Here is a 25,662-nt window from a genome sequence, read left to right as displayed (position 1 = left end):
ACGGACTAGAGGAGTGATGAGGCTTATATATGGTAGGATGTGAGGTCTCTTCGTGGATGTAGGCGTCTTTGTTTGTGACGGATTCTCAACTTGAAATCTGTTTAACCCCTAGCTTCTGCTTCGCAGTTAAACATAATGAACAATCTCTGGTTTAAACTTAAATGCAGCCACAAACTTAGGATTGGAAGTTGAAGCCTTGAGTGATGATAGTTTCTCTAAGGTCATCGTCTCCCAAGATACTACCCATCCTAAAGATCTCCATCTTCCAAAGATGGGACTCGTCTCAAAAACACCAGTGCCAAGGTAGGTAGGTAGGCACCAAGTCAAACAAGTCAATTCTAACCTAATATTTGACTTGACTTAACTTGGTTTGTCGAAGGCTATGAAGGGGGAAGGTGTTCAAGATCCTTTTACTCAAAATATCAATACACCCGGGTAGATACCGATGGATTTATTTAGACAATATCATGAACTCCCTCTCATTCCGAAAGAACCTCTCATCTCATAGACATCTCATCATCCGAGCATCATATCGTCTCAAAGGCAACATTCTTAGAGATATCATACCATCCAAAATACTCTTCTACCTCGTCCAGCATCATCAAGTGACCACCCAAGCAAACAGCCGCACCTCTTCTACTTGACTTCTCCAGATATCCACCGCAATGGACACTCATATACACACACGCGCGCGCAACCGCTCGATCATGCACGTCTCAAAGCGCACACACACCACCGTAGGCCACGTCCCCGCCTGCGAACGCGGTAAGGGTACCTAGAGATATCGTCGTTCAAGCGGTGGCTTCATCCAGCCCCCAACGATGTGACTACCAAACGGGCAGTCTCTCCACAATCGCCGCACGTTAACACCGCCTGCCGAGCCCCCCGACAAGGGAAGGGGCAGGGCATCGTTAGAGATACACACGTCGGGGACAAACCTACCTAGGTAGCATACCTCACATAGATAATGTTAAGGGGTCTCAAGGACTCAGCAATTGTACCGAAATCATGGAGAAATGATTGTAAAGGGCTTTTCCTCGCCTACTAAAGTCATTTTTATATACCTGAGATACCTTCGGATATATTTCTTAATTAATCCTCAGACTATCACACGCCACCCCAACAATCCAAAGCACCCCTCGCCCTAAACTCACAGACAAATCGCCAACTCCCTATCCCGGGTTTCCCCTCCGATCATATCCTATCCCTCCTTTACTTATCCCCCCCAATCCCCTTCCCCTCCCCCTTCCCCGTCATCCTCAACCCCTCCAACCCCCCCGCAATCTGCACACTCCCCCGTCTCAAAAACCTCTCCCCCGCCCCCATCATAAAAGCCGGGCTCCCCACCCTCGGACTGATTCCCATCCCCATTCCCACTGCCCCACTACCACTCCCCCAACGCTCCCAATGATATTTCCCGGCAGCCCAATGACAGGAATATTCCCCTCCGCCACCGGCGTACTCCCCACCCCCCGCCCCAACAACTCCTCCCCCAACAGCCCCAATACCCCCAGCACTAACCCCCCCGCCCGCCTCCCTAACAACAGCAGCCATCCGCTGCTCCCGATAAAACTGGTCCAATGCCCCCATATCCTTACAAAACCTCTCCAGCTCATCCTTCACCATCTCCGGCTCCTGCCCCGTCCAGCTCCACCCCGGCCCCTTTTGCAATATCCCCGGTGTACCAAACGCACTACCCCCTCCACCCCCAGCAGAAGGCGGGTTACTCATCGCCATTGCCCCAACAGGTCGAATGATAGGTGACAAAAAACCCGGTTTAATCGACGGAGAAGACGTCACCGGCTCTGAACTAATTCCCCCACTCGGAGTGGGGAGGTTAAACGCCGGGTAACCACCCAGCGGCGTCATCGCCCGTCCCAGAACACCACCAGGCGTGGCGACGGCACTGTTCACACCGATGGCAGGGTGCTCCGTCCGGAGTTCCCTCTGCATCTCCCTCTCCCTGGCGGCAGCAGCTCGGCTGCTATACAACCTGTTTGCCAACAAGAGAAGATCCCCCTCGTCTGTGATTTGCGCCAGGACAGACCCCGACCGGTGGATGTACTGGGTATATCTGAAGTCTGGCTTTCCCCACGAGTAGGACACGTCGACGTTGGAGGGAAAGTTGGACGCTGCTTCGACGTCGAGGACAAAGTCGAATTTGCGTAGGATGGCCTTTTGGTAGAAATGCTTCCCCGGCTGGGCGGAGGGGGTGAAGGAATTAGAGTCGTAATATGTGACGGGTGACTGGTCGGGTGGTGGGAGGGCGAGTTTCATGATGTAGGGTCGGCGGAAGGGGTTGATGTAGCTGATCGAGCAGGCTTCTGCTATGGGGACTTCAACCAGTCGGAGACCGTACTGGGCTGCTTCCCTTGCCCAGTTTTCAACGGCGTCTTCGATGAGCTTGGCAGTGACGTTCATCCAGTCGACGCGGATATGGTAACAGTTTTCTGGGTTGTGGAGGCGGTCGTAATGAAGTTCGACAATCTCGGGCCGGTAGGACTTTTTGCGATGGTCGACGTCGTATTTGATAGACTTGCTGAGAACAACTTTGGGCTTCTTGCCGCCGATGACAGTGGGTGGTGCCGTTGGTGTTGAAGCGCCAGAGGTTGAAGAATTCTCTTCATGGATAGAAGTCGGTCTCGAGATGCCAACCCGTAAATCCCGAGGCATGTATTCTGACATGGGCGTTGTTGGTATGGAGAACTGTTGGGTTCGCTTGAACCAACTGGGCTGAGGCTTTGCGTATTCGCTGCTGATCTGGTAAAAGTACTGCCCGTCCCTAAACGAATGGCGCTTCTCAACGTGCACGAATAGGCCTCCGCTCTCTTTCTTGTTGCCCTCTTTGTCTTTCTCCTTGTCGTCAGATACCATGAGACGATTACCTAGAGCCTCTGCCTCTTCCCGGTCCTCAAGATCCTCAAAGTTGTCTAGAAGCCAACTCGTCATGTCAGAACCGATGAAGCAGTTGTAATGCAGGCGCAAATGCCATCTGCGGTTCTGCATACGGACACCACCTTGTTCCTCCGGTTGCTGTATAGCCTCCGCCAGAGCAGCCAAGCTGAAGTTCTTCTTTGAAAACTGCTCCCCTCTTCTCACTAACCCTCCCTTGCGGTCCACACCTTCCAGCAAAGGCAAGGTCTCGAGTTCGGCCGCAATGACCACAGATGGATCCTCGGTCTTGTAAACAATATCAAGAGGATTGGCCTCCTTCTTCTTCCGCTGGCCCGGACCTTGGAGCCGTCTTTCATTCGGAGGAACGTATCGGTACCTCTGCCACAACTGAGCAAGCTTGCGGATCCCCTCAATACGAATCTCCTCGTCACTATCTCCGCTCTGTGCCCGGGGTAGCGATGCGTGTCTGCCCGTAATAGGGATCAAAACGAATCTCGCACGCCAGAACCTCAGATGCTCCGTCAGTTCGTCATTGTGGCCAGCGACAAAAGCATCAATGTAATTCCAGTTCCGCTCTGACTTGGGCGTCACAAGATCAAACTCGCTTGTCCTGTAGCGTTGATCCAACAGTGTCCGAATGGCCGGCTTGTACCTCGATGATGCCCCGTCATAAACCTGTGGAGAACTTTCCGTCGGCTTTCGAACAAAGATATTGACTTCCACTTCGGTCCCGTTGACACACGACAGCTGATGTATGGTATTACCAGCCGACATGAAAATGCTCGTGCCATCTTCCATCATGTGATCTCTGGAGAATACATCAGCAACCTTGAGTTGTTTCTGGCCGAAAGCCTTCGCAACCGCTGGGCCGACGATGATTTGGAATCCCTGGCAAAAGCGCAAACTAATCAACTCTCGCAACAAGTCGTCACGCGACCTTGGTTCCTCGGACAGCCCGTCGTCCACATTTTGTGACACATTGTAAGGCTGGCGCTGGTACTCTGACTCAAACTGAGCCTTTGTGGGGAAGTACTCAGACGTAAGTGGGACAGCAGCCGGAGAACATAACGACTTCCACTTCATGACTCTCATTTCGGCGGGTCTTGGAAATACGTGCTGCCAGCGGCTGTACAGAGAGGCCATGTTCACATCCTCAGGTTTGGTGTTGGACGGGTTCAGGATTGTCAGCCACGGGTTCAGAGCTGTGGTGGGAGACAAAGTGGTTGGCAACTCCGGCATGGCATCCGCCAATAATTTGGATTTGTTATGCCGATTAGCATCGTCGTTCCGGATGGCGTTGGACTTTTTTATGTCCCGGTCGAGGCGAATAGGCTCTGGGCGCAGTGTTGAGGCCAGAATCGAATTGGCCATGCTGACACCACTCAGCTGTTGGTTTCTGATCAGGATCGGCTTGCTGCCCGAATCTCCAGGAGACAGATGCCCCTGTGCAAACGTGTGAGAGGAGAAACTGCCTTGGTTGAACAAAGGCGAGCCCATTCTTGTCTTGTCCGAAGACATTGGCCGTTGATCTCCGCGAGCATTGCCCATCCTGTGATCGTGTGGACCCGAGGGCCGCGAGGCTTCAACACTCTGGACGCTCAATTCTGCGACGGCTGCCTTAGGAGCTGCTATCTTAAAACCAGCACTCGAACGGCTGATCTGTCGCATGAACTTAGGGGCCTTGGTGGGAGACGAAGTAGCAGTGCTGCTGGCGTTACTAGACCCAGCAGGACTTTTACGGTTGGTTGACAAGGAAGATGGGACCTCCAACCTGTCAGAGCTCTGCCGATGAAATTGAGAAAGCCCAGAAATTGTGGGTTGAATAGCAGTGGAAGGACGACGCTCGCTAAAGGAGGTACTCAGCAGGCTGGTATCTTCCGACACTTGCTTTCTTGGAACATCCTCGTACATATGACCATGCCTGTGAGGACCAGCAATCCTCCGGGAAGTTGGCAGTCGTGCCCTGGAGTCGTCATACTGTTGCAGTTGTTTCCACAGTGATCGTTCCACATGTTTGCTGTTTCTATCAGGGACAAACTTCTGGAAACCATAGACGTGTTCAAAAAGAGTCTCTGGCACCTTGGTGTTCTTGACAAATATCGTCCCATCGGAATCGATGTGCGGTTGGAAGATCTGAGTGGTCTGGAGCGCCGACAGAGGGAAATATGGATCCATGTGCAGCGGCTGGGTCTCGATCTCATTGGTTTCCATCACGCTTCGCATTTGCAAGTCATACATGCGACATCGAATTGGGAACTCGTCTCCGGCGTCACCATGAGGCGCGTCCGAAACCGACAAAGCAATTCCCTCATAAGAAAGTGCTTCTTCAGACGCGCCCGTCCAGTATGACACATGAAGCCACTGGGGCACAGCGGAGACATATTCATCTTGTGCGAAGCGTTGACCGACAGGCTCACCATGGTGGGCCATTTCGAGTCCCTTTCCAGGAGAAAATAACCCTACTTGACTGCTGTAACTCCCAAACACCGAACTGGTCTGCTTTGGGGTACTTCCGCTACTCATGTTCAGCTTCGACCTTTGGCGAGCAAGCTCCGAGTTTTGAGGAGCACGATAACGAAACAGCGGGACAGAGTGCAGTGGTATCTTTGGTATGCAGATCAAATCAATGCCGATGCCATTACCCACAAGAGATTCAGTCGTTCGACGAAGCGCGTCGTAGTCGACCTCGAAAACGCCAGGACTGGGACTAATGACCACAACAGACACGCCGGTCCTCGTCAAGTCTCTGTCAATGTAATCGTGGGCGTACAAGGAAGAGGCCATGTTGATGGCTTCAAGGAAGTTTCCGTGCACCGCTCGAGAGGCTTCAGCTTTGATCTTGTTGAGGGTTGACTCGCGAATCGCAGGATCATCCGAGCCAGGGAAGGGTGACCATGTTATGGCCTTCATGTGGTGGGTGCTGATATCCTTGCGGAAGTAGTTAAACTCCCGCTTGAGCTGATGCAAGATTTTGGTCCACTCACCACTGCCCATCTCACTGACGACTACCCTATAGAAGTCCTTGTATGGGCGGCGGTTTCCAGAGGACTGAATGCCGGTGTAGTAAAGGTTTTGAACAGCGTCATTGGCGAGTTCAGTCGAAATACCCGTGTCGTACTCGACGCGTGCAAACAACACGATGGTGACAAGATGCTTCAGCTTCATAGCTGCCCACTTCTTGAAGAGCGCTGGCAGGAACCCGTTGACCACTTTGTTAAACATGATCTCGCCGGAACCATCCGAGTCAAAGTCCCACATCTCGCGGGACATCTGGATGAAAAGAACATATCGAGCGGATTCGCTGCGGAATATGGGCTTTGTGTCGCGGCCGAAGAAGGCAGAATGAATTTGGCGTCCGTCAACATACACAGCTGTGACCTGCGCCTTGACGGTACCCATGAACAGGATCATCTGTCCTTTGTATACGGTCCGCTCTGAAAGCATTCCCACTGCCATACGCCACATATCAGCTCGCGAAAGATACTGATCTTTAAAGCAGAGCTCGAGGTGAGATGCTTCAACGGCCGGGTTCGTGCTGTCAATCTGGAAAGATCTTCGTTAGGGACAATTCCCATCCACAAAGTTGAAAAGGGCATCATACTGGAGCGACAGTAACTTGTGTACCCTTCCTCATCCCAAAGGCTTCTGCGATATGTTTGGCGACATAGACTTCGACCATGGGGTATCGAGCCCTGAAATCCTTATTCAAGTCTTTGGCGATACATATGTAGCGCTTTGGCTTGCAACCCGCAGAGCTGTCATCTTTGCTGCGTTCTGGGTGATGCTGCTTCTCGGTTTCTGACTTTAGCACATCGATAGCCACGAGGCTGCCTGGCTGGATATCGTCCCCTAGCAGCTCAAAGTTGAGCAACACTTCATCGCCGGAAAGCGCTTCGTTGACAGTCACGGTCCATCTTCGTTCTGGGCGTTTCGCCGACTGGGGTCGCTCGCGAATCGTCGAACTGCTCGAAGTGATCGTGTCTGCCGGTGAATGGGGATTGAGATTGGGATATAGATGCGGTTGCTCCTCTGCACTGGCTTTACTGAACTGGCGAAGGTGGGACGGCCAACCCTGAGCGCCTTTTGCAGGCCCCGGCGCGCCGGCCGAGGCGGTTCTCGACGACATTGAGCTTTCTCATCAAATTGAGATTGTAGGGTTATGGTTGCTCTTTTCGCCGTCGAAAAATCATGTCTTCGTATCGTCGTCGAAAAAGCTGTCGCATTTGCATATCGCATTGTCCGTCCGACCTTCAGCGCCTGTAAACGGTGTTGACGTGAGTTATCGTTGGCAAAATCCAGGATTATTTCCCCGCCTTCTCAATAGAGTTAGCGCAATGACCCGTTCCCCTGTCTCCCGCGATCCACATCCCTGCAAATGTGGTGCCTGCCGGGAACAGCTGGGTGGCTGTTGCTGGGATATGATTGGTGATTGCTTTTCACCTCCAAACCTCACCTCCAGAATTCCAGAATTACATCACCCCGGGCAAGAGCAATCCCTCGGCACTGAATCGAATCAGTCTTACAAATTGTCCGGTGTCCGGCCGCCTTTCGGTGTGCCGATTTTGTTGTACGGCTTGGTGACTGTGTAACATTTCTGTCCAGTTAGTTATCTTGTGGCCTGAGAGACACCAAGGAAAAGAATAAGAGATGGCATGCTCCGGACCTTTGTGATCTTGTCTTGGATCTGTTCTCGAAGCAATGGCACTCTTTAGAACCAGGGAGACATCTCTTCATTTTCTTAGGCAGCAGTCACTTGCCGCAGTTGCTACTTCCTCAAGAGGGAAACGTGGATGAGGCACATGCACTGACAGCGGCTGCCCACTTGAAAGCAAGCCACCATCCGGTCAATTTGAAGCTTGAAGCCATTTGGCGCTAATTAAATCCAGCTTCTTCTTGCACCAAATTATTCATTGATATGGCCGACATTCCCTCTCTGAACCACTGGTCTTCATTTCTCTGCTCTCTGGGCGGCCACCTGCTCCCGCTCTCGGAGTTGAGGATCCTCCTCTTCTGTGTACACGCTCACACATTACCACGTCATACTTTATCTCACCTCAGTATCTTGCTCGGAGTCTCTCGCAGACACCGGGCGTCCCAACTTACCGGTCCGGCTGCCATCTGCAACACACAACACACCTCACCCTGCATGCTCTTAAGGTCGAATGCTCCTGTGCAGCACTAAGGCCGTGCGAGCTAGACAGTCACTCATTCAAGTGACTGCAGATGCAAAATCGACAGATCTACTCTCAGCTTCCTGGCCATGCGGTGCTCTGCAATCCTGCAAGATTGAACATTTATCTGTTGAGCCAGCTTCCTGGTCCATGCTTCATGGCAACGAGAGGTTCACAGGTCGCAAAGTCGCAAACACCAGAGATATTGGCATTGTTTGCCCCGCCTACTGCGGTGTCTTGATATCACATACATCAGTTTGCTGTCAGCGAGAGCTTCCTTCTGCTACTTTTCTTCTACTATCAGTTTGCTCACACTACTCTTCGCCAGCCCAGTCCCCGAATAATCTACCATGGCGACCAGGAAACTCAGCAAGAGGACAAGAGTGTCGATTATTATCGCCATCTCGACCACTTTCTTCGTGTGTGAGCTTGTTGGTAGGTATTGACAACGCACTCGACCCTTGAGCAACATCAGATGACGCTGTCCGACTAACCCTGTATCACGCAGTCGCCTTCAAAACTAGTAGTTTGGCACTCTACGCTGATGCCATTCACTACGTATGTATAGATCTACGGGTCTTTGCAGAAGAGAGTTGCATGGACCGGTTGCTGACACCGAAATCTTCAGCTAAATGATCTACTCGGCTATGTGGTGACTCTGGTCGCCATTGTTGTACGTCACACTCATTTGTATACATCCTCATGAAGCCCTACAGCTGACCTTTCTCTTCGCAGGTATCTGAGCGCAGTGGCTCGCCTCAAGAGCTATCTTTCGGCTGGCAGCGATCTACGCTGCTTGGCGCCTTTTTCAATGGATCCTTTTTGTTCGCTTTAGCGCTCAGTATTTTATTCCAGTCCATCGAGCGCTTTATAAAGATGGAGAAAGTCGAAGAACCCAAACTGGTCTTGATAGTGGGTGGCGTAGGTCTCGCCCTGAACCTCGTCAGCTTTGCCTTTCTACATGGTAAGAACAACAGACTTTTCGAAGGACCTAGATGGGAGGCTGATAGAATTTGGTGCAGAACACAACCATGGTCACAGTCACGGCCACAGCCATTCTCACGGACACGGGCATGGGCATGGGCATGGGCATGGGCATGGGCATGAACATGAACACAGCAAACAAACCGATGAAGTCCCTCGTAGCGATCATCACCACAGACATGAACTTATTTCACCCTGTAAGAAGGGCGGCGATGCCGAACTCCTAAAGAATGGAGGCACCACTACCAGCAGTGCAACAGTTCTCAACTTACCATCACCGAAAGCATCATGTGTCGATATTGAGGCCGACGGGACGACATCGCCAATAGCTGCTACCGATTCCCACTCCGAACATCGGCACATTGTACACATCGGCAAGGCGCCATTAGGAGATCTCAACATGCTCGCCGCCAAGTTCCACGTCTTAGGGGATATTGCTGGGAATCTGGGGGTCATGATTGCGGCAGCCATCATACAATATGTTCGCCCCGACACGACGAATGAATTCGACCCTAAATACTACGCCGATCCAGCCATCAGCTTGGGCATCGCAGCTCTCATCTTTTGCACAGCAATTCCAATTTTGAGGGAGTCTGGCACCATTCTTTTACAAAGTGCACCTGCTGGGGTCATTCTCGTGGATATCAAGCACGATATTATGAAGGCAAGACACCTTGCCCCCAGAAAAGAAGGCGGGTGCGCACTAACACGCTGCATAGATTCCTGGCGTTCTCGCTGTCCACGAGCTCCACGTCTGGAGACTTAACGAAGAGAAATCCATCGCCTCAGCACACGTTGTCGTTTCTGACCCGGATATGGCCAAGTTTATGGACAGGGCAAAGACGATTAGTGAATGTCTTCATGCTTATGGTATACACTCGGTCACACTCCAGCCAGAGCTGGTTAGGGCACCGCTTTTACCAACGGGATGTCAGATTTCTTGTGGGGGCGGCATGTGTGAGAAGTTGGCTTGCTGCTCGGTGTCGGTCTCGAGTGATGGGGGGCATGAGTGATGGGGGGAGTACAGGGGTTATTTAGAGAGAAAGATGGATAGATGGGATACAGGTAAACCTGGCCGGGCCCATATGTTTTCTCAGGAGGCTACATGCTGGTGGCATGCGTGTTTTATCTCAGGTTTTTGGACTTGAGGAGTAAAGTCAACAGAGGGTGAGAAGAAGCGGTGGTTTTGCATTGTGTTGTATTGTTAGATTCGTTGATCTATTTCCTGTACTCATTGATTGTGAATGGCAGAAGGAAAGCAATAGAGATAGAGGAAGGTATTGTGTTTTTTTTATTGCTATGCTTTTGTACCTGCCTTTTTACCTGGGGTTAACAAATCTCTAAAGTAACTTGCTTGTTGACTCAGTATCGACCATAACGGCGGCATAAATTCTATTCGTCGGCCTCAGACAAACGGTCAGAAACTGGAACAAATGAGCCCTTTTATTGTTGATTTGTGAAACTCGACCGCGAGTCAAGCGCCTTACATGCTAGAACTTTCGGGGGGGAGGGTGGGGGGGGGGTTATTCGCTCCATTTTTACTTTTCTTCGTTCAGAGCTGGAAGATCATTTTGCCCCTCTGTACATCCATCTACCCCTCTTCGTTGTGAATTCAAGGTGATGGTTTCTGGGGGGACAGTATATAACTTGTTGAAAGGGCTCAAGTCCAATAAAGTCTTGGACTTTTCCTTGGGACCCTCTCTTTTCGGCCCGCCATCGGCCTCTTTGTGTCCCCGGATTACGAAAGACCAACAACCAGGGATTATTTCCCCAGCAGTTGTGTTTTGGATCGTAGGTGACACAATCTCTGAGGGGGCAAGAAAATGACAGTGCTCGTTTTACAACATGAAAGTTCCCTTACTCGGAAGTCCGAGGTAGGCTGACTCAGGTCGGTCGTCGACGTCTTTTTTTTCTTTTTTTTCTTTTTTTTTTGCCTCTCTCGGGTTTGAAGCCAGTTTGAGGTTCAAACCTTATTGACACAGGACAGGGCAGACTTGATGATGCTCAGTATATTTTGTGCATGGCTGTTGTGAAGAAATGTCCAACATGTACGCTCGTCTCAACGGTTTTGATTGATATCATAGCCGCGGTAATTGCTCCCCCCGCGCGCCTCTGCAGCTCAGGGTAAACCTCTATGCCCCCTATCAAAAAGCAGTTTGGACCCGATGGGGCATGTATGCACGTGTCTACATATGCATCATGTATGCAAGGTAGTTGGCTACGCAATATCCATTTTCTTTTTTTTTTCCCAGCGGCGGCTCTCGAGGCTACAAACCAACAATTCAAAACGGCCATCACTTACCCTTGAGGCTCATCAAAATATCATGCAACCCCTCATCACCATCAATCTCGCCTTATGATTGATGCCTCGAGCGAGCGAGTGGTAATCCTCGGCGTCTCTCCGTCTCTCTCTCTCTCTCTCTCTCTCTCTCTCTCTCTCTCTCTCTCTCTCTCTCTCTCTCTCTCTCTCTCTCTCTCTCTCTCTCTCTCTCTCTCTCTCTCTCTCTCTGAGCTCGAGATGAAGGGAAAAGAGATGACCCGTTGCCACTCCTCCCCTCCCTTCCCCCTCAGCACCTGCAGCTACTACAATACCCTCGGGCAGAGCCCCATCTTAAACCCCAAGCAGAGAGGTTACATAGTCCGATGATCGGTGTGGGGTCCCCCCCTCCAAAAAAAAAAAAGGGAAAGGGAGGAGCAGGAAGGGAGAGGGGGTCACACACGAAAAGGAGTGGGATGGGTGGATGGCTGCTGAAAAGGAAACACATGTCTGCCTTCTTGTTTATTTTCGTGACAGATCAATGGGACCCTTCTTCGCTCTCGCTTGGTTTCATTGTGCTGGCCCAAACCCATACCCGAAGCTATGGTCTGGGCCTTGACGTGGGTAGTGGCGGGCGGGATGGGGGGTTGTGAAAAGGAAACGTGGGGGTGGGGAATGATGGACAACGAACATGGATGGCTAGAGAGGGGTTGTTAAGGCACAAAGCCTATCAGATCTTTTCTTGTTTCCAAGAACCCAGGTCTTGGAAATGCAAACGAAGCTTGGGAGGTGGTGCAAGAGCAGGTAGATATAGCCTCGTATGTACGTAAGAAAACGGCGCTTTTCCCAGTTCTTACGGACGACGAGTGGTGATACAGCACATGTGGCTGAGAGAAATGACCGGGAGCTGATAAATCGTGACGAGGGCCTGCGGGATCTCTTGGGACCCCATAAACCAAGAATGCTTCACTTCCACCAATGTAACAACAGGAAATTGGGGAATACTACACGGCCAACCGCCTGATGCTAAGGTGCCGGTAAAGACGGCATTGTTATCTCCGGAAGAGAAAAAGAGAGAGATCATAGGTAGAAGGCTTACGCTGCTTGTGAGGGAATCAAACAGGACAGCCTAGCCTGACCATGTTGCATCCTTGGGTTTCCTCATTGGGGCATTTTGAGCTGCGCGCTCGCCATGTTATTTGTCGTGTGCCAATTGGATTTGCAGTGTACAAGGGCCGCGCAGTTTACGCAAACCGAGCTTGTGTACGTTAGCGATGCAGGTGTGAAGCGGGCCTGTTTAAAGAGGGTGTCGTCGAGGGTCAGATATTGCTGGATGGATGGATACAGTCGGAAGTTGGACTGGGCAGAGTTCGGGAAACGTCTCCTGCTTTTGCTGCCGTTGCGAACACCAACTAGTCTTGTGTGACCGATGTCGAGAAGCGGCACTGGCTGATATCACAGGGGTTGGGTGAGACTGAGCCCAGGCCGGAGAGGCCCGAGCCTCGCACACCAGGAGGAAGAGTCGTCGGGTGGAAGGTTGGTGCGGGCCGACCACGAACAGCCTAATGGGGCAATATTATAATGTCATTGCTGGCGAGGACGGTGCCTTTTGCTGATGATGGTTGATGTTGCACCGACATCATCGGCTGTGATGTCTTACGCGTCAACGGGCACGAGCCGGCTTCTTTCATTCCGCGCAGAGGTTGATCGACTGCCGGAAAAGGGACGACGGGAAAGATGATGAGCATCATTCTGGCGGTGAGCCCGTCAGCCCAACGCCTTCAACGATTGGGAGCCAGACTGTCGGATGCTTCCCCAGGAGCACCAGGACCCCTGCAACACGCCGATTGCTTCAGAGCAAGAGGTATTGGTGATTTCGAATCATTGGGCCGCAAGCTCGGGGAGACACGAGTCGCTATCCGGTGGAGGGGGGAGAAGGGCGGCGAGGTGAAGTGGCACTCAGGTCAGGCGGCGGGCAGTTGTAGAACTGTGGTCGGACATGTTGCTTGTTGGATGTCATGTGGATGGCTTGATTGTCTTTGGAGATGCTTTCTGAAGTGAAACTGCCGGCAGGCTGGTGGACCCTCAACTGAGATGCTGAGGGGATTGCTGAGGGGACTGCTGAGCAAGCGTGGCAGCAGTCTGGCCCAGGTACCCCGGATTTGGGCCTTGGCTGGGTTGTTGAGGCATTGTATTTATGTCGGTAATCTACCAGTAGCTTCACATGCGAGTGTCGTGCACACACAACTGCAAGATGCAAGTGAGAGCCATAAGTGATGGGTAGTGGTAATTATTTTTGGTTCAAGTGGTGGACGGGAGAGATGGAAAAAGATACGTTACTTTTACCATGGTGTCTAGCCCATCAAGGCAGGCCCCACTTTCAGTGAGAGAGTGCCCCGCCAGCTCCTGTTCGCGCGGTACGAGGTAAGGTGCGCTGTGGGTGCGCAGTGCTGCCCTGCAACAACGCAACGACGTCCATCCAACCGCCGCTCTCGCCGTCACCGCCATTCCATGGGAAGAGAGAGAAGGCAGAGCAATTGAGTGTTGGCTGCCGAGAGTACAATTGACCTGATGAGTTGTATATCCTACCAGAGCCGCCCTTCTTTATCCCTCTCTGCATTAGTTTCCTTGTGCATCATCTTGGACCGTCCCCTCGGCCCCTCGCTCGAGCTCTCGTGCTCTCTCGTTCCCTCTCATTCCCTGGCCGCCCCCCCACCCGCCCTCCCCTCCTATCTCTACCTCGAACCCTGGCATCGCCAGGTCCGGCCTGCTCGGGTCTACCCAACTCCACAGCTAGACAAAAACCATACCTGGCGCTGATCTGGTGCTTACCATTCGGAAGAACACTACGGAGTACGGGTAGCCGATTTTTGGTATCTAGCCCGCCATCCGCTGTCGCTCCAACAACGCGGGGCTCTCGTGTTTCCTGTCTCTCCGGGCGCAATAAGCCGTTTCCGGACCTGATTTGATACCTGATACCTGACCTGACTAGCCGACAAGTGCTCTCTCTCTCACCAACTTCTCACTCTCAACACAGCATAGCGCTTGTCTAAGCGCCTGCATCTGGCTGGTCAGCCATTCCTGTCTTCTTTCATAGCACGTCCGTCCTGCTTGGTCAGGAGCCAGATAACCACCAAGAGCACAACGCACTCATGCGCCGCCCTGGCTTCGTCCTCGTCCACGTCTTGGTCTTTGCCCTCTCGTCCCTCCTTTGAAATCCATCTCACCTCTGGTTAGGCGATACCAGATCCAACTCCTATCGAGGCTCCAGGAACGCTCATTCTCATGACATATTCGACCACATCAGCAGCCCTTCCATATCGATGCCTCAGCTGCCGCCAGTGAGGATGCTAGTTCGGTGGTCGGGCGCCGTTTGATATACCAATAGAGACAGTCTCGCGACTTGTCTGGTATACGATCTCTCTCTCTCTCTCCCTCCCTCTCTCTCTAGATTTCTCAGTTGTCGGTAAAGATGCTCGGGAAACTCTTCAACCTCGGTGCGGCGGCCGGGACAGGGGCCGTACCCTCGGCTCAGGCGTCTTCCCATAAGCCATTCTCACTCGAATCGGTACAGGAAGACATCCACACGCGAAACCTGCTCTTTCCCGATCCGCAAGACTTGTTTGAACATCGCGCCAACCAGCTCTACCCCTTATCCAGCGGCTCTTCGCCACTCACCAGCTCCTCCACGAACGCGTTCGATTATGATGCCGATATCGACCTCGGCGTGCAGGATGTGCGCATCATCATCATGCAAGATGCCCTGAGTTCGGTTGCGGCTTCTCTGTTGTATGACAGTCAGGCCCCTCCGGCCGTCCCAGCCGGATATGCGGATCGCCCGTCGGCCACGGCCGGCTCTTATTCGGTGCAGGAGAGACGAAATCCGGCATCGCCCCGAAAGCCTCCGATCACGACTACTGGCCGTCCCATCATCATCCAGCAAGAAAGCCCCAAGACCAGGCAGGGTGCTTTTGATCGGAGACCGTCAGTTCACAGCCGGACTCAGGGTTATGTGGAAAGTGAGTCTCAGCGCGCATGGCGCGAGTATCGGGAGGAATTGGCCACGTTTTCCAGCTGTATCTTTGGTAACTCGGAACTCATGGCCTATAAAGGAACATCGACAAAAGTCCACGTTGTACCATCCGAGGCCCGGCCACTGGACAATGGTTCCATGTTCTCAGATGGTCGAAGTTCCATGGGCAGATCCAGCATGAGGGCGAGCAGACTGTCGCAGTCATTCTCTTCGGAAAACCCATCACCAATGACGACCCCGCCCACTCCAGGTGTTGCAAGCCGGGGATATGAGCGCAAGAAAGTGCTGATCACGAGGCTGTTTCCGGTAAACCTGCCCTTGGACGAAAAACTTACACCGGCCGGTGCCGAAGAGAGCACTAGTTATCCCTTCCCTCCAACCTCGGACGACAAAAAGGTGAAGAAAAAGAAGTTCCAACCCAAGCAGAAACGAACGCCAATGTATGCTGTTGCTCTGATAATCAGTCTTCCCCCGCCTCCTCAGTCAACCACAACGCCGTCAGCTAGACCTGCCTTTAGAGGCTCCAACTCGTATACGGAGCAGGACTCATTCCCATCATCATTCAGCTCGGCCCGGCGCTCAGGATGGACTCTGGTCGGGAATCAACCTGGCCACGCGGTGGACTCCTTTGAGACCAGTTTCAGCAGTGATATGGAAGATCAGATCGACAGCATCACGCAACACTGGGATATCATAATGCGGACATTAACCCATTTGCAGTCAAAAGCAGCGAGTGTTATTTTCCAGATGCTCAGACAGGCAGATTTGACCTCTCCCGATCCGCTGCCGAGTCTTCAGCACATGGCACGAGCGATGCCCATGTCTGGACGCCGCAGCGAAGACGGTGCTCCGGTCAAACCCCCAAAGACGAATGCGAAGCCGATCACCTTGCTACCCAATTGCCTGCTTGAAAATCGTCACATCAAAGAAGAAGTAAACGCTGCCAAGACCAGAATTGTGGCAGGCATTCGGGCCTCCCGTGTGACAACTGGGCAGAATCGATGGCCGATATGGCGAGATGAAGCCCGCAGTGTGGCCAAATGGGCTGGTGGAAAGGAGCAGGGCTTCTTCATCTACACATTGCTGACCAGCTTCCTGGCTACACACACCGACTGGCTCCAGGCCCTCAGTCCTCACGAATACCGTCGGAGGTATTTCTTGCAGAAAAAGGCAAAAGCGGATGAGGACAATATGGTACCCGCCCGTACCATCATTGTGAGCGACAACAAGATTGCGGCTCGTCGTTTGATTTTCCTGCTGGCTGCCTTCCTACCTGCATCGCAACAGATACCCACCATCAGAGCGCACCGGCCAAGCACTTCGACGTCCTTTGGCACGCTCTCCCAGTCCCCTCCCTCCTTTGTAGTTCCGATACTGAAAGAAGAATCCTTACGGCGCAGAATCAATCGACGAACAGGGTCGAGAGTGCCCTCGCATTCGCGCAATCTCAGTTTACAGTCACAGCATGCTCGTGGAACTGGGGTCCCGCCTCCCTTGGCCCATCTGAGCATGGAGGGGCGACACGAGCGGCGGGCTTCAGATGCGACGTCAATGCGGACAGCTCATCTCCCGATCAGGGGCGCTGACCACAACACACGCAAAAGCAGTGCCGCCACAACTGCAACCATCACAGCCGAGACCAGCGTACCGCACTTTGCCACAGGCCAGGCAGCTGATCTCTTTTCACCAGGCCGGCCGGGAAGCAGCAATAGCGTCGCCGCCAATGACCTGAAGCGCCTCACCAGGGACGATGGTACAGGTGCCAACGAGCGTCGTCAAAGCTCTCGTTGGAGCGTTATCAGCGGTTTTTGGCCCACGCGTCGACGAGATTCTACTGCCAGGACTCCGGATTTCGCTGAAGAGCAAAATGGGGTCCCCGGGTCTCCGATTAATGAGCGGCGGCCCTCTGGCGCCGCATTAACCATGGTCTTCACAGAGTCTGGAAAGGGTTCGGGAACGAAACCAGTTGTTGACGCTCAGGTGTCGTCTCCAGTGAGTGGTTGTGGAGATGCTGCTTCTCCGGGGCGGGCATCAGCAGACACACTCGGGCTCTCTGATCAGTCAAATCCACCTCCGAAACTGCAGAGGACCCCGGATCCGTCGGGGGCGTTTGAATCGCCAGTCAAGACCTCCATCAACATCCATGATGGCGTGATTGACGTTGACATACCGCTGCCTGATTTCTTGACATCATTTGAGAGTGCAGTGAGCTCCCCCTCCAGCAGTGGCTACCTGTCAGCCGCCGGCTTCGGGTCTGGCCTGGACACTTTTGAACAGTCCTGCCGTTTCTCTGCCAACGGAGATGTCCCCCTGAACGTCGCCGGCTGGCTACAGCAATACCACCCGGACTTTGTCCTGCAGGCCGTACCAGCGCAGAACGACTTGATCAAGCAAGTCAAGGCCTCGATGCGAGCCGACCCCACCCCGCAAGTGTTGCCCGACGCCTTCTCGGCCGACGGGGACGCAGAGAGATGGGTCGACATCAGCTCCGCCATCGTGGCCGACACGACTACATTTACCATCACCCGCATCCACTACCGCCGCCTGGTCAAGCCCGGCTACACAGACGGGTCTTTGAGCGGCAGGACGCCATCCCCTCAGGCGACGGCGATGACTCCTCTTACGCCTGCTGCTGCCGCCCGGACAACCCCGGCCGCCGCCGATGGGGGGCAGGTACAAGACGAGTTCATCGAGGAACTCATCGTCAGCCTTGACGAGACGCTCGTCGAAGCGGTCGAGAAGGTCATGGCTGCGGGGGGGACAGACATGATGAGCAAAGCTAGTTCGTCATGTTCCTCCCGGTCGACGAGCAAACGCAGGGAGAGAAGCAATAGCACTTCGACGCAGGGGGATGCTCGCTCGGCTCATGCTACCCACCACCACCACGGCGGGGGAGGGGGCCTAGGTGGGGGGATGGCGCCGGAGGTTCCGCGGTCGAGGTGCAAAACTGTGCTTTTGGGGGCGTTGGAGGAGATAATACTGGATGTGATTGAGGATAGGAAGCAGGAGCAACAGCAGCAACAGGAGGGTAGTGGTGGTGGGAGAGATAGTATGGATAAGGATAAGGAGAGTATTTTGAGGGAGGCGGTGAGGAGTTGGTTGGATTTGGTGGAGGGTGGTGGTGATGGGAGGTGGAATGTGGATTGAGTTTGATTGAGTGATACCCCCCCTTTCTTTTCTTTGTTTCAACATTTTACATTTACAGTGGTTTTTTGGCATTAATTCATTGTGTTTTTTTTTTTTTTTTTTCATTGTTATATTTCTTGCATTGGGCAAGGATTTTTGGGGGAAGGGAGGTGCATTGGTGTGGGATTTGAGACATCATTTTTTCATCTTTTTGTTTTTTGAGAGGGTTGGTTGGGATAGGGTTGTGATAGGATGAATTTATGCATTTATCTGGAAGGCTTTTCCTTTTTTTTTTTTTTTTTTTTTTTTTTTTTTTTTTTTTTTTTTTTTTTTTTTTTTGGTTTGGTTTGGTGGTTTCGGAGGGTGAGCGTAGGTTGGGTGAGAGGTCAGAAATATACCAAATTCGATTCAAACATTACCTAGAAAGGTACCTACTTGACAGGTGTGCTGCTGCCTTAGTGGAAGAATAGCAAACTGCGGTTATTTTCTGCCATTGGGTAAGGTAGGGAGGTTGTATTCGACGTTGGTAGTAAGTAGGGGTTAAGTGTGATATCAAGTGCGACTGTGATGGGTGAAAGTCTGGGGGAAGCACCCGATCCTGGGGTTATATTAGCCACTGCTAATTTGCAGTTGCTACATTTCGGGGTGAGATATGCAGAGGGCACGGATTTCATACCCGCGCCATTGATGGGACGGAACTGGGGTCAGCAGTTTTTAGATATGGGTTTGCCAGTTTGACGATTTGGTTTCTTGTTTGGATGCCTAGTACCAAAAGCCACCGAGTTTCACGCCCGAAGGGCCGAACCATTGATGATGGTGACTCCGTCTGTCCGCAGCACCATTTTTTTGGCGGGGGAAGGGGCAGACCTAGGTAAGGTTGTGAGAAGTCCAAAACCGAGGGAGACAGGTGCAAGGGTGTGAGGAGGAAAAGAAAGGCAATTAACATCGAGGGGGTTAAAAATACCGAGAGACGCACATTTTGCGAGATGCACATTTTGCTCGCTTCTTACCTACCTGTCTTCAAACCGGGAGTTTGGGACAGTTTCTCTAAATGTACCTACCGACCGACCAAACCCGAAGAGGCAGATTATGCAAAAACGGAGAAAGTAGCTCCCTAAGTGGGCTTTGGCATTTGCCAGTTTGAGAAAACAAAGACGAATTAAGAAACTAGGCTGCGGACCTTTTGGAGAGCACCTGCACGTTGCCCTTGTCCAGATATTGTTTGATTTGGAGGAGGAAGTAGTATGTATGCATATAATAACGGTAAGGTAGGTTTATTTAGCCAATCACTGACAAACACCAGACCCTTTCGGCCATGAGGAGGGAAGCAGTCGGCGTCGGATAAACTTGAATAGGTAGACAGCTTGTGTCTTTTGGCATACCTAACTTTGGTGCTCAAGTACCTATAAGCAGCAGTCACTGGCGACGCAATGATGCATCGAAGGAGCTCGAGTACTGTTTTGGTTAGAACGTAAGTAGGTAAACAGTCAGACCCTCAATACCGCATGACAACTTCCTCGGAATGAAGCAAAGCAAAAAACGCTACATGGTATCCTTGTTCCAAGTATCACCACCACAAGTATATCACACAACTGAATGCTAAATAAACGTCACAGCCATACCATTTTAACCCAACCCCCCGGCCGGATCCCATGGTAAGCACCAAGCCGGCAGCACCAGGCACAAACTCCGAGCCCGAACCCGGATACCTGTCTCGGCCGGGTTGGTCGGTTCTGAAATTAACAAAGTTCTTTCTTCCACCTACCTGCCTTCACTTGCTGGAATTTTCAGGGTCCTGCCTCATTACCACCCTGGAAGATACATACATACATGTACGGGCGATTGGAAAGAGGGTAAAAAAGGCGAAAGTAACCTCTCATGTCCCATTCTAGGTCCACCATGAATTTCCTATCGTAAGGACTTTGAGATCCTAGCTGTTTCACAGCTTGCCCAAATCACAACATCAACATCCCCCAGTACACATACATGCCTGCCCTGGAAACGGAGATATACTACTGCGGTATAGTTTAAGATGGCAATCGTCTAGCTCCTTCCCCCTTGCCCTTGTCGCCCACCGAGAAAAGTGACATCCTCGGTACCTCACGGCAGAGTGGAAGCCCAAAAAGATCGTCACATCGCTCATCCCCGGGGGGATAGCTGTACACGATGCCCTAAACGGGTCGGTTAGGCCCTGGGTGAAAAAAAAAAGCTTGTTTTTGTTTTTGGCAACAAGATATATTGCCTGAAGTGCTTTCTATGCAGTAGCTTCCCTTTCGTTTACACCCTTCCCCTCGGCTACTCCTTCTTGACGGGACAATGGGTTTGGAAGTGGGTAGTGTATCACGACAAGGGAACAGAATAATGTCTTTTCCCTGGTCTTGGGGGGCTCTGGGTATTGTGTTGTCCCCTTGGTAAAAGGGATTGATAATACGAGCTGGATGAAAGGATGACTTGCATAGGTACATGTCACTCGTCCTCCCATATTCAATTCTCTGGTGATCTAGATTTTCCGGCACCTAGAAAGAACCCCCGAGCGAGTGAGAGTAACTTCGTAAGCTTTGATATTTTCTTCTTCGTCTCACAAACCCAGAGCTCACCTCTGCACGGTTCTGACCGTTGAACAACAGCCTGCCATCATGATCCAACAGACAGACATCAACAACCACGCCCAAGACAAATGATGTTGAGGTTGGCAAGCTAGGGGCCAAGCAATGGCTGCATGGCACGACAGGGTTTGTTCATGGCTAAAAGGGACGGATAAAGTCCACAACGTAACTTCGCGCAACTGCTTGAATCCCGACGCTAGGAAAGGTGGCGTTCGTGATGGTTGTCACGTCGGTTCCTGGGGAGCAAGGGGAGAAAATGTACATGTGCCTGATGAATGGGTCGTTGTCTGTCTGTCTGTCTGTCTGTCATTTCCGTTGATCGAAACGGTGGTCAAGCAGGGTTCGGCTGACGGCTCGTCCAAGAATTCGAGACCCTTGGCCGACATGGGAGCAGTCGTAGGATGAGTACCTGTCCGAGGGCAGAGAACCGAGTACCATCACTCTTTGTCTTCTGCGTAGTAGCCTTTTTACCCTGCAAGATATATATGCAGACAACATCAGCCGCGGCATTGCTAATTATCTTGACGCTGTGGTACTGCTACCTCGAGGGACCAACGTAGGGCCATCAAGCGACGTGGGACATGGGTTTAGTATTATTCAGTTAGCGTGTGTCCGCCAGAATAGGAAGGTGAATAAGAAAAGAGACCATTACAGTGCTCGGGTCTGGGGAAAATTGATGATGGCACTTGGTTGAGCCAGCGGTTGTTCACGGTGGTTGGTTTTAGCGTAGCCTACGTTGCTGCAAGGCATCTAAAGCGTATCGAGAGGGGAAGCAGCTGTCCCTCCTTTTTCGGATTCCGGATAGTGTAAGCCACGGCAATTGTGTGGAGTGCAGATGTTGGAGTTGGAATTTGGAGAAATCCGTGTTAGCCCCATGGTTGTGGTGAGGGGGAGGCTTGGAGAGAGAACAGAAGGGCTGGATTCTTCCACGTGCATGCCGTATCACCTCGCTTGGGTACCAACGCGGGGAAACTCTCACCCAAGTAGAAATCAGATATGATGAACACGGCGGGCGAGAGGATGATTAGGGTGCAGTCATCGAGTGTGACTTTTGCCTGGGTGTGTGGTTTCCAGAAGCACTCCATCATTGATTGCAGTATCAGCTTTCCAGGAACACGGTGGTGGGATATACAAGTGCTGTATCATATATCAGCTTTTTCGGTACGTTCCGGCAAGGTGAGTATTGAAGACAAGACTCCACGGTTATTGTAAATTGGCATGGGAATATTCTTTCAGCCTGGCCTCCTGGACGAGATGGAGCTGCCCATTTGCTGGGGCATGAGATGTATCTAACTGGCAACGAAGCGGAATGTCATCCGGACATTGGGTTCCCGAACGAGAAGCAGGGCGCGGGGTCTGGGACTACAGCCTCGCTCGCATCCCGGCGGCGTTTTAACCGGGAAGGAGTGTGTGATGACGAGAATAGCCCCGTGAGTCTTACCACTCCGGATGTTGGTGACGGGTCGTGTGGTGGTCACCAGTCCGGCTTCCACGATCTCTGTGGCAAAGGTCTTGGGAGGCCATGATGTTGGGACGAGCCATGAATTTGAGTGTTTGACCGTTCCATGCCCTTGAACAATAAAGTGGCCTGACAGGTGTGATGAAGGTGAGCTTTTGGGAGTTACAAGCATGACCATCGATCGTCAGGGGCACACGTGGCAGGACCAGAAGAACAGTTGATTGATGTCCGATATGTCGATTTGAAACATGCAACTCGCTGATGCTCGGTCAGACATACACACCACCACTAACAGAATTCTGAGATAAATGACCGAATGCAGGTAGGCGACGAGAAACCCAACGTTGAAGCTGTCCAAGACTCTGGTGGGGCCGTTACAGCGAGCTTGTTTGTGTTTTAGTGGATCTCAGCGAGCCTCCAGGGCGCCGGCAGCAGGTTCCCCGCATGCTCGGGTCCCGCCACGGCCGCTAATTGGAGGCAGGCATTGTCCCGCCCCGCCTCTCCAGCCGCAGCAGCTTGGAAATCCAGCGATTTGATTGGCTGAGAATCACCACGGCTTCTCGGCCAGCCGTTATTCTCAACCTCGCACATTCTCTAACACACCTCACATCTCCAACAGCACTGGAATTGCCCGTCGGAAAACCTAAACCATTGTCTTACTGATTGCCCGTGATGTACATTCTCACATGTTTCCACATGTTTCCCACCAGTAGTCAAGTCATCCAAAGGATTGGTGCTCTTCGGATCCGGTTGTCAAGCCTCAGTCAGCAGCTACATACACATTTGCCTTGTGCTTGCAGTTGGATCCTCCGACCCCAGCCATGCGTAACGAGGCACAGCGCTGAACTGCAAGGGGTTGCTGAACGATTGTTCCCTCTTTCATGGCTGGCCGCCAGGTGGTCTCACCAACTCTGAGCCCGGAATCATGAGTGGCAACAAGACCAATGACGTTGAATGCGAGTGAACCAACTGGCCGTCAGCCGATACCGACCCGGTGGCTCAGGGGCCAAATAAGCAAGTGAACAGTGAATGAGGCACGTTTGTTGACACACTGTTGGAAGACTGGACGGCTGTGTTGAGATCGACAGATCCCCTTATAAAGCCGCACGCGCCGCACAGGGCGAACTTCTCGATATCCCTTGATGGACATCTTTTCGTTTCTCTATTCTAGATCTACTTAATTTCTTCAACAACAACCACACGCAGCCAGCCTGCTGAACAGAAAAGCTTTCCTCTCCCGGCAACTCAACTTACACCGTCACGACACCATTCTTCTGGCCAATAGTCAATCGCCAGCTAGCGTTACATCAATCTCATCCACCAACCATCAATCATTATGAGAGCCACACACGGCATCTTTGCTGCCTTGTCGGCCGGCTTCTCATTATCATCCGCAGCCGCTTGTTCAAAGCAAGGTCTTCTTCTTGTGTCTTCATACCCGTTTGAGTCTTCCCCAGGAGAGATTGTCAAGGGAGGAGTTACGACACTGAAACTGGGAAACAAGGGCCTAGAGCAGGTCGGCGAAATCTCGTCCATCTGCGGTACTAACCCTTCATGGCAAACACTCGTTGGAGGCGATCAATATTATTGCATCAATGAGAACTTCGACGACGGCCCTGGCGCTTTTACCTCAGCTAAGGTGAATACGGACGGCACTCTCGCTTTTGTGGGAAACAGTTCTACGCCTGGAGGCCCAGTGCATATTGCTCTCTTTGGTGAGAATGGGGAGAGAGCTATCACCTCCAACTTGTAAGTCCTTGAATACATCTTGCATGACAAAAACCAGAGTGATCCAACCACTGACAACCATTCTCAGTGCATCATCCTCTCTCGATGTCTTCAACATTGAGGACCCAGCCAAGCTGCAATCCTTGGACAACAAACCTTTTCCCCCACGGGCCGACAGCAATACCATCACTTCCAGGCCTCACCAAGCAGTTGTTGATCCCACTGGTGGATTCGTTGTCATCCCCGATCTCTCCGTCGACGTCCTCCATATCTTCAACATCGACCAAACTGCGCTGACACTTACAGAGCTGGTATGTATTCCTCTCTCTTCTCTTGCTTTTTAATAACAATATTGACAAACTCAGCCGGCACACCCCTTCGGGAACGGAACCGGGCCTCGTCACGCTGCCTTCCTCAAGTCAGGCGACAAGACCTTCCTCTACGTCATCGCCGAAAAGAAGGTCTCCATCCTCGGGTTCGAAGTCTCTTACGGCACCAACAGCTTGACATTGTCGGAGAAATTCAACATCAGAACCGACGGCAGCGAGAACGCACCGGCCGAAGGCTCCTCCGGTGCTGAAATTACCATCTCGGTAAGCTCCCCCTTCGCACCCCCTTCTCAAAATCCACTCTAACCACGACATACACAGCCTAACAACAGATTCCTCACCGTCTCAACCCGCAACGAGACCACGCTAGAATACACCTCCGTTGCCGACGGCACAAAGATCCCGTCTGACGCCCTGAACACCTTTTCCATCGACCCTGTCACTGGGGAGTTGACTCATGTCCAGAGTGCCCCGGCCGGTGGCTCGTTCCCGAGACATTTCAGCTTCAACAAGGACGGGAGTCTGGTTGCTGTTGCTTGCGGGGGGGAGAATAGGGTTAATGTCTTTGAGAGGGATGTTGTGACGGGGATGATTGGGAAGGCGGTGGGGGAGAGGGTTTTGACGACGCAGGTCAATCATGTTATTTTCAAAGAGTAAGCCAAGCATGGGATACGCTGTGTGGTGCGGGTGGCTGCGCTCGGTGTAGCTTATTTTTTGTCCTTCTTTTAGAGATGCGGACTGCGAAAATGATGCTGGGGAGGATGGTCCGACGAGCATTCCGGCCGGAGCTGCATCTAAGAACACGGGATCTGGGACTTATGGGACGGCGTTGGATTGGGAGGTTGGTTTTTTGGTGTTTTTGGTTGGGTGGTTGGGTATAATGTTGTAAAGAGACATAGAAAGGCCAAATGAACTGATAGGAGATATCATGATGCGAAAACAGTTGCATTTCACAGCAAATATTCTGTTCAACTGACTGACTGACTGCGTATCTCGCATGATCTCATCTAGTTAAATGCCATTCACGTCATAAACCCATCAACGACAATGCCGCTTGTTGTTAATCCACCCAAC

General features: G+C 52.1%; 5 protein-coding genes across 5 annotated transcripts; 4 read left to right on the top strand and 1 right to left on the bottom strand.

Moving 5' to 3' along the window:
• Positions 1-1,212: 1,212 nt before the first annotated feature.
• On the bottom strand, positions 1,213-7,340 carry IML1 (vacuolar membrane-associated protein iml1; the record flags this gene model as incomplete). The annotated part of the gene is made up of 2 exons (XM_062914120.1): positions 6,497-7,340; positions 1,213-6,438 (listed from the first exon to the last, which is right to left on the bottom strand). Exons 1-2 carry the CDS (start codon positions 7,019-7,021, stop codon positions 1,213-1,215), a joined length of 5,751 nt encoding a protein of 1,916 aa, XP_062762803.1. The 5' UTR covers positions 7,022-7,340.
• A 1,076-nt stretch (positions 7,341-8,416) lies between these two features.
• QC763_602810 (uncharacterized protein) lies at positions 8,417-10,063 on the top strand (the record flags this gene model as incomplete). Its single annotated transcript, XM_062914121.1, has 7 exons — positions 8,417-8,501; positions 8,575-8,624; positions 8,695-8,739; positions 8,802-9,030; positions 9,108-9,208; positions 9,253-9,687; positions 9,770-10,063. 7 exons carry the CDS (start codon positions 8,417-8,419, stop codon positions 10,061-10,063), a joined length of 1,239 nt encoding a protein of 412 aa, XP_062762802.1.
• A 4,716-nt stretch (positions 10,064-14,779) lies between these two features.
• QC763_602820 (uncharacterized protein) lies at positions 14,780-18,487 on the top strand (the record flags this gene model as incomplete). The annotated part of the gene is made up of 1 exon (XM_062914122.1): positions 14,780-18,487. One exon carries the CDS (start codon positions 14,780-14,782, stop codon positions 18,485-18,487), a length of 3,708 nt encoding a protein of 1,235 aa, XP_062762801.1.
• A 3,821-nt stretch (positions 18,488-22,308) lies between these two features.
• On the top strand, positions 22,309-22,931 carry QC763_0092390 (uncharacterized protein; the record flags this gene model as incomplete). The annotated part of the gene is made up of 2 exons (XM_062906254.1): positions 22,309-22,502; positions 22,854-22,931. Exons 1-2 carry the CDS (start codon positions 22,356-22,358, stop codon positions 22,929-22,931), a joined length of 225 nt encoding a protein of 74 aa, XP_062762800.1. The 5' UTR covers positions 22,309-22,355.
• A 936-nt stretch (positions 22,932-23,867) lies between these two features.
• On the top strand, positions 23,868-25,547 carry QC763_602830 (uncharacterized protein; the record flags this gene model as incomplete). The annotated part of the gene is made up of 4 exons (XM_062914123.1): positions 23,868-24,280; positions 24,348-24,570; positions 24,625-24,852; positions 24,910-25,547. 4 exons carry the CDS (start codon positions 23,868-23,870, stop codon positions 25,243-25,245), a joined length of 1,200 nt encoding a protein of 399 aa, XP_062762799.1. The 3' UTR covers positions 25,246-25,547.
• Positions 25,548-25,662: the final 115 nt, after the last annotated feature.

This window comes from Podospora pseudopauciseta, chromosome 6 (assembly GCF_035222475.1).
Source record: "Podospora pseudopauciseta strain CBS 411.78 chromosome 6, whole genome shotgun sequence".
Lineage (NCBI taxonomy): Eukaryota > Fungi > Ascomycota > Sordariomycetes > Sordariales > Podosporaceae > Podospora > Podospora pseudopauciseta.
The sequence above is the reverse complement of the archived record's forward strand: the minus strand, read 5'-3'. Positions and strand labels throughout refer to the sequence as shown.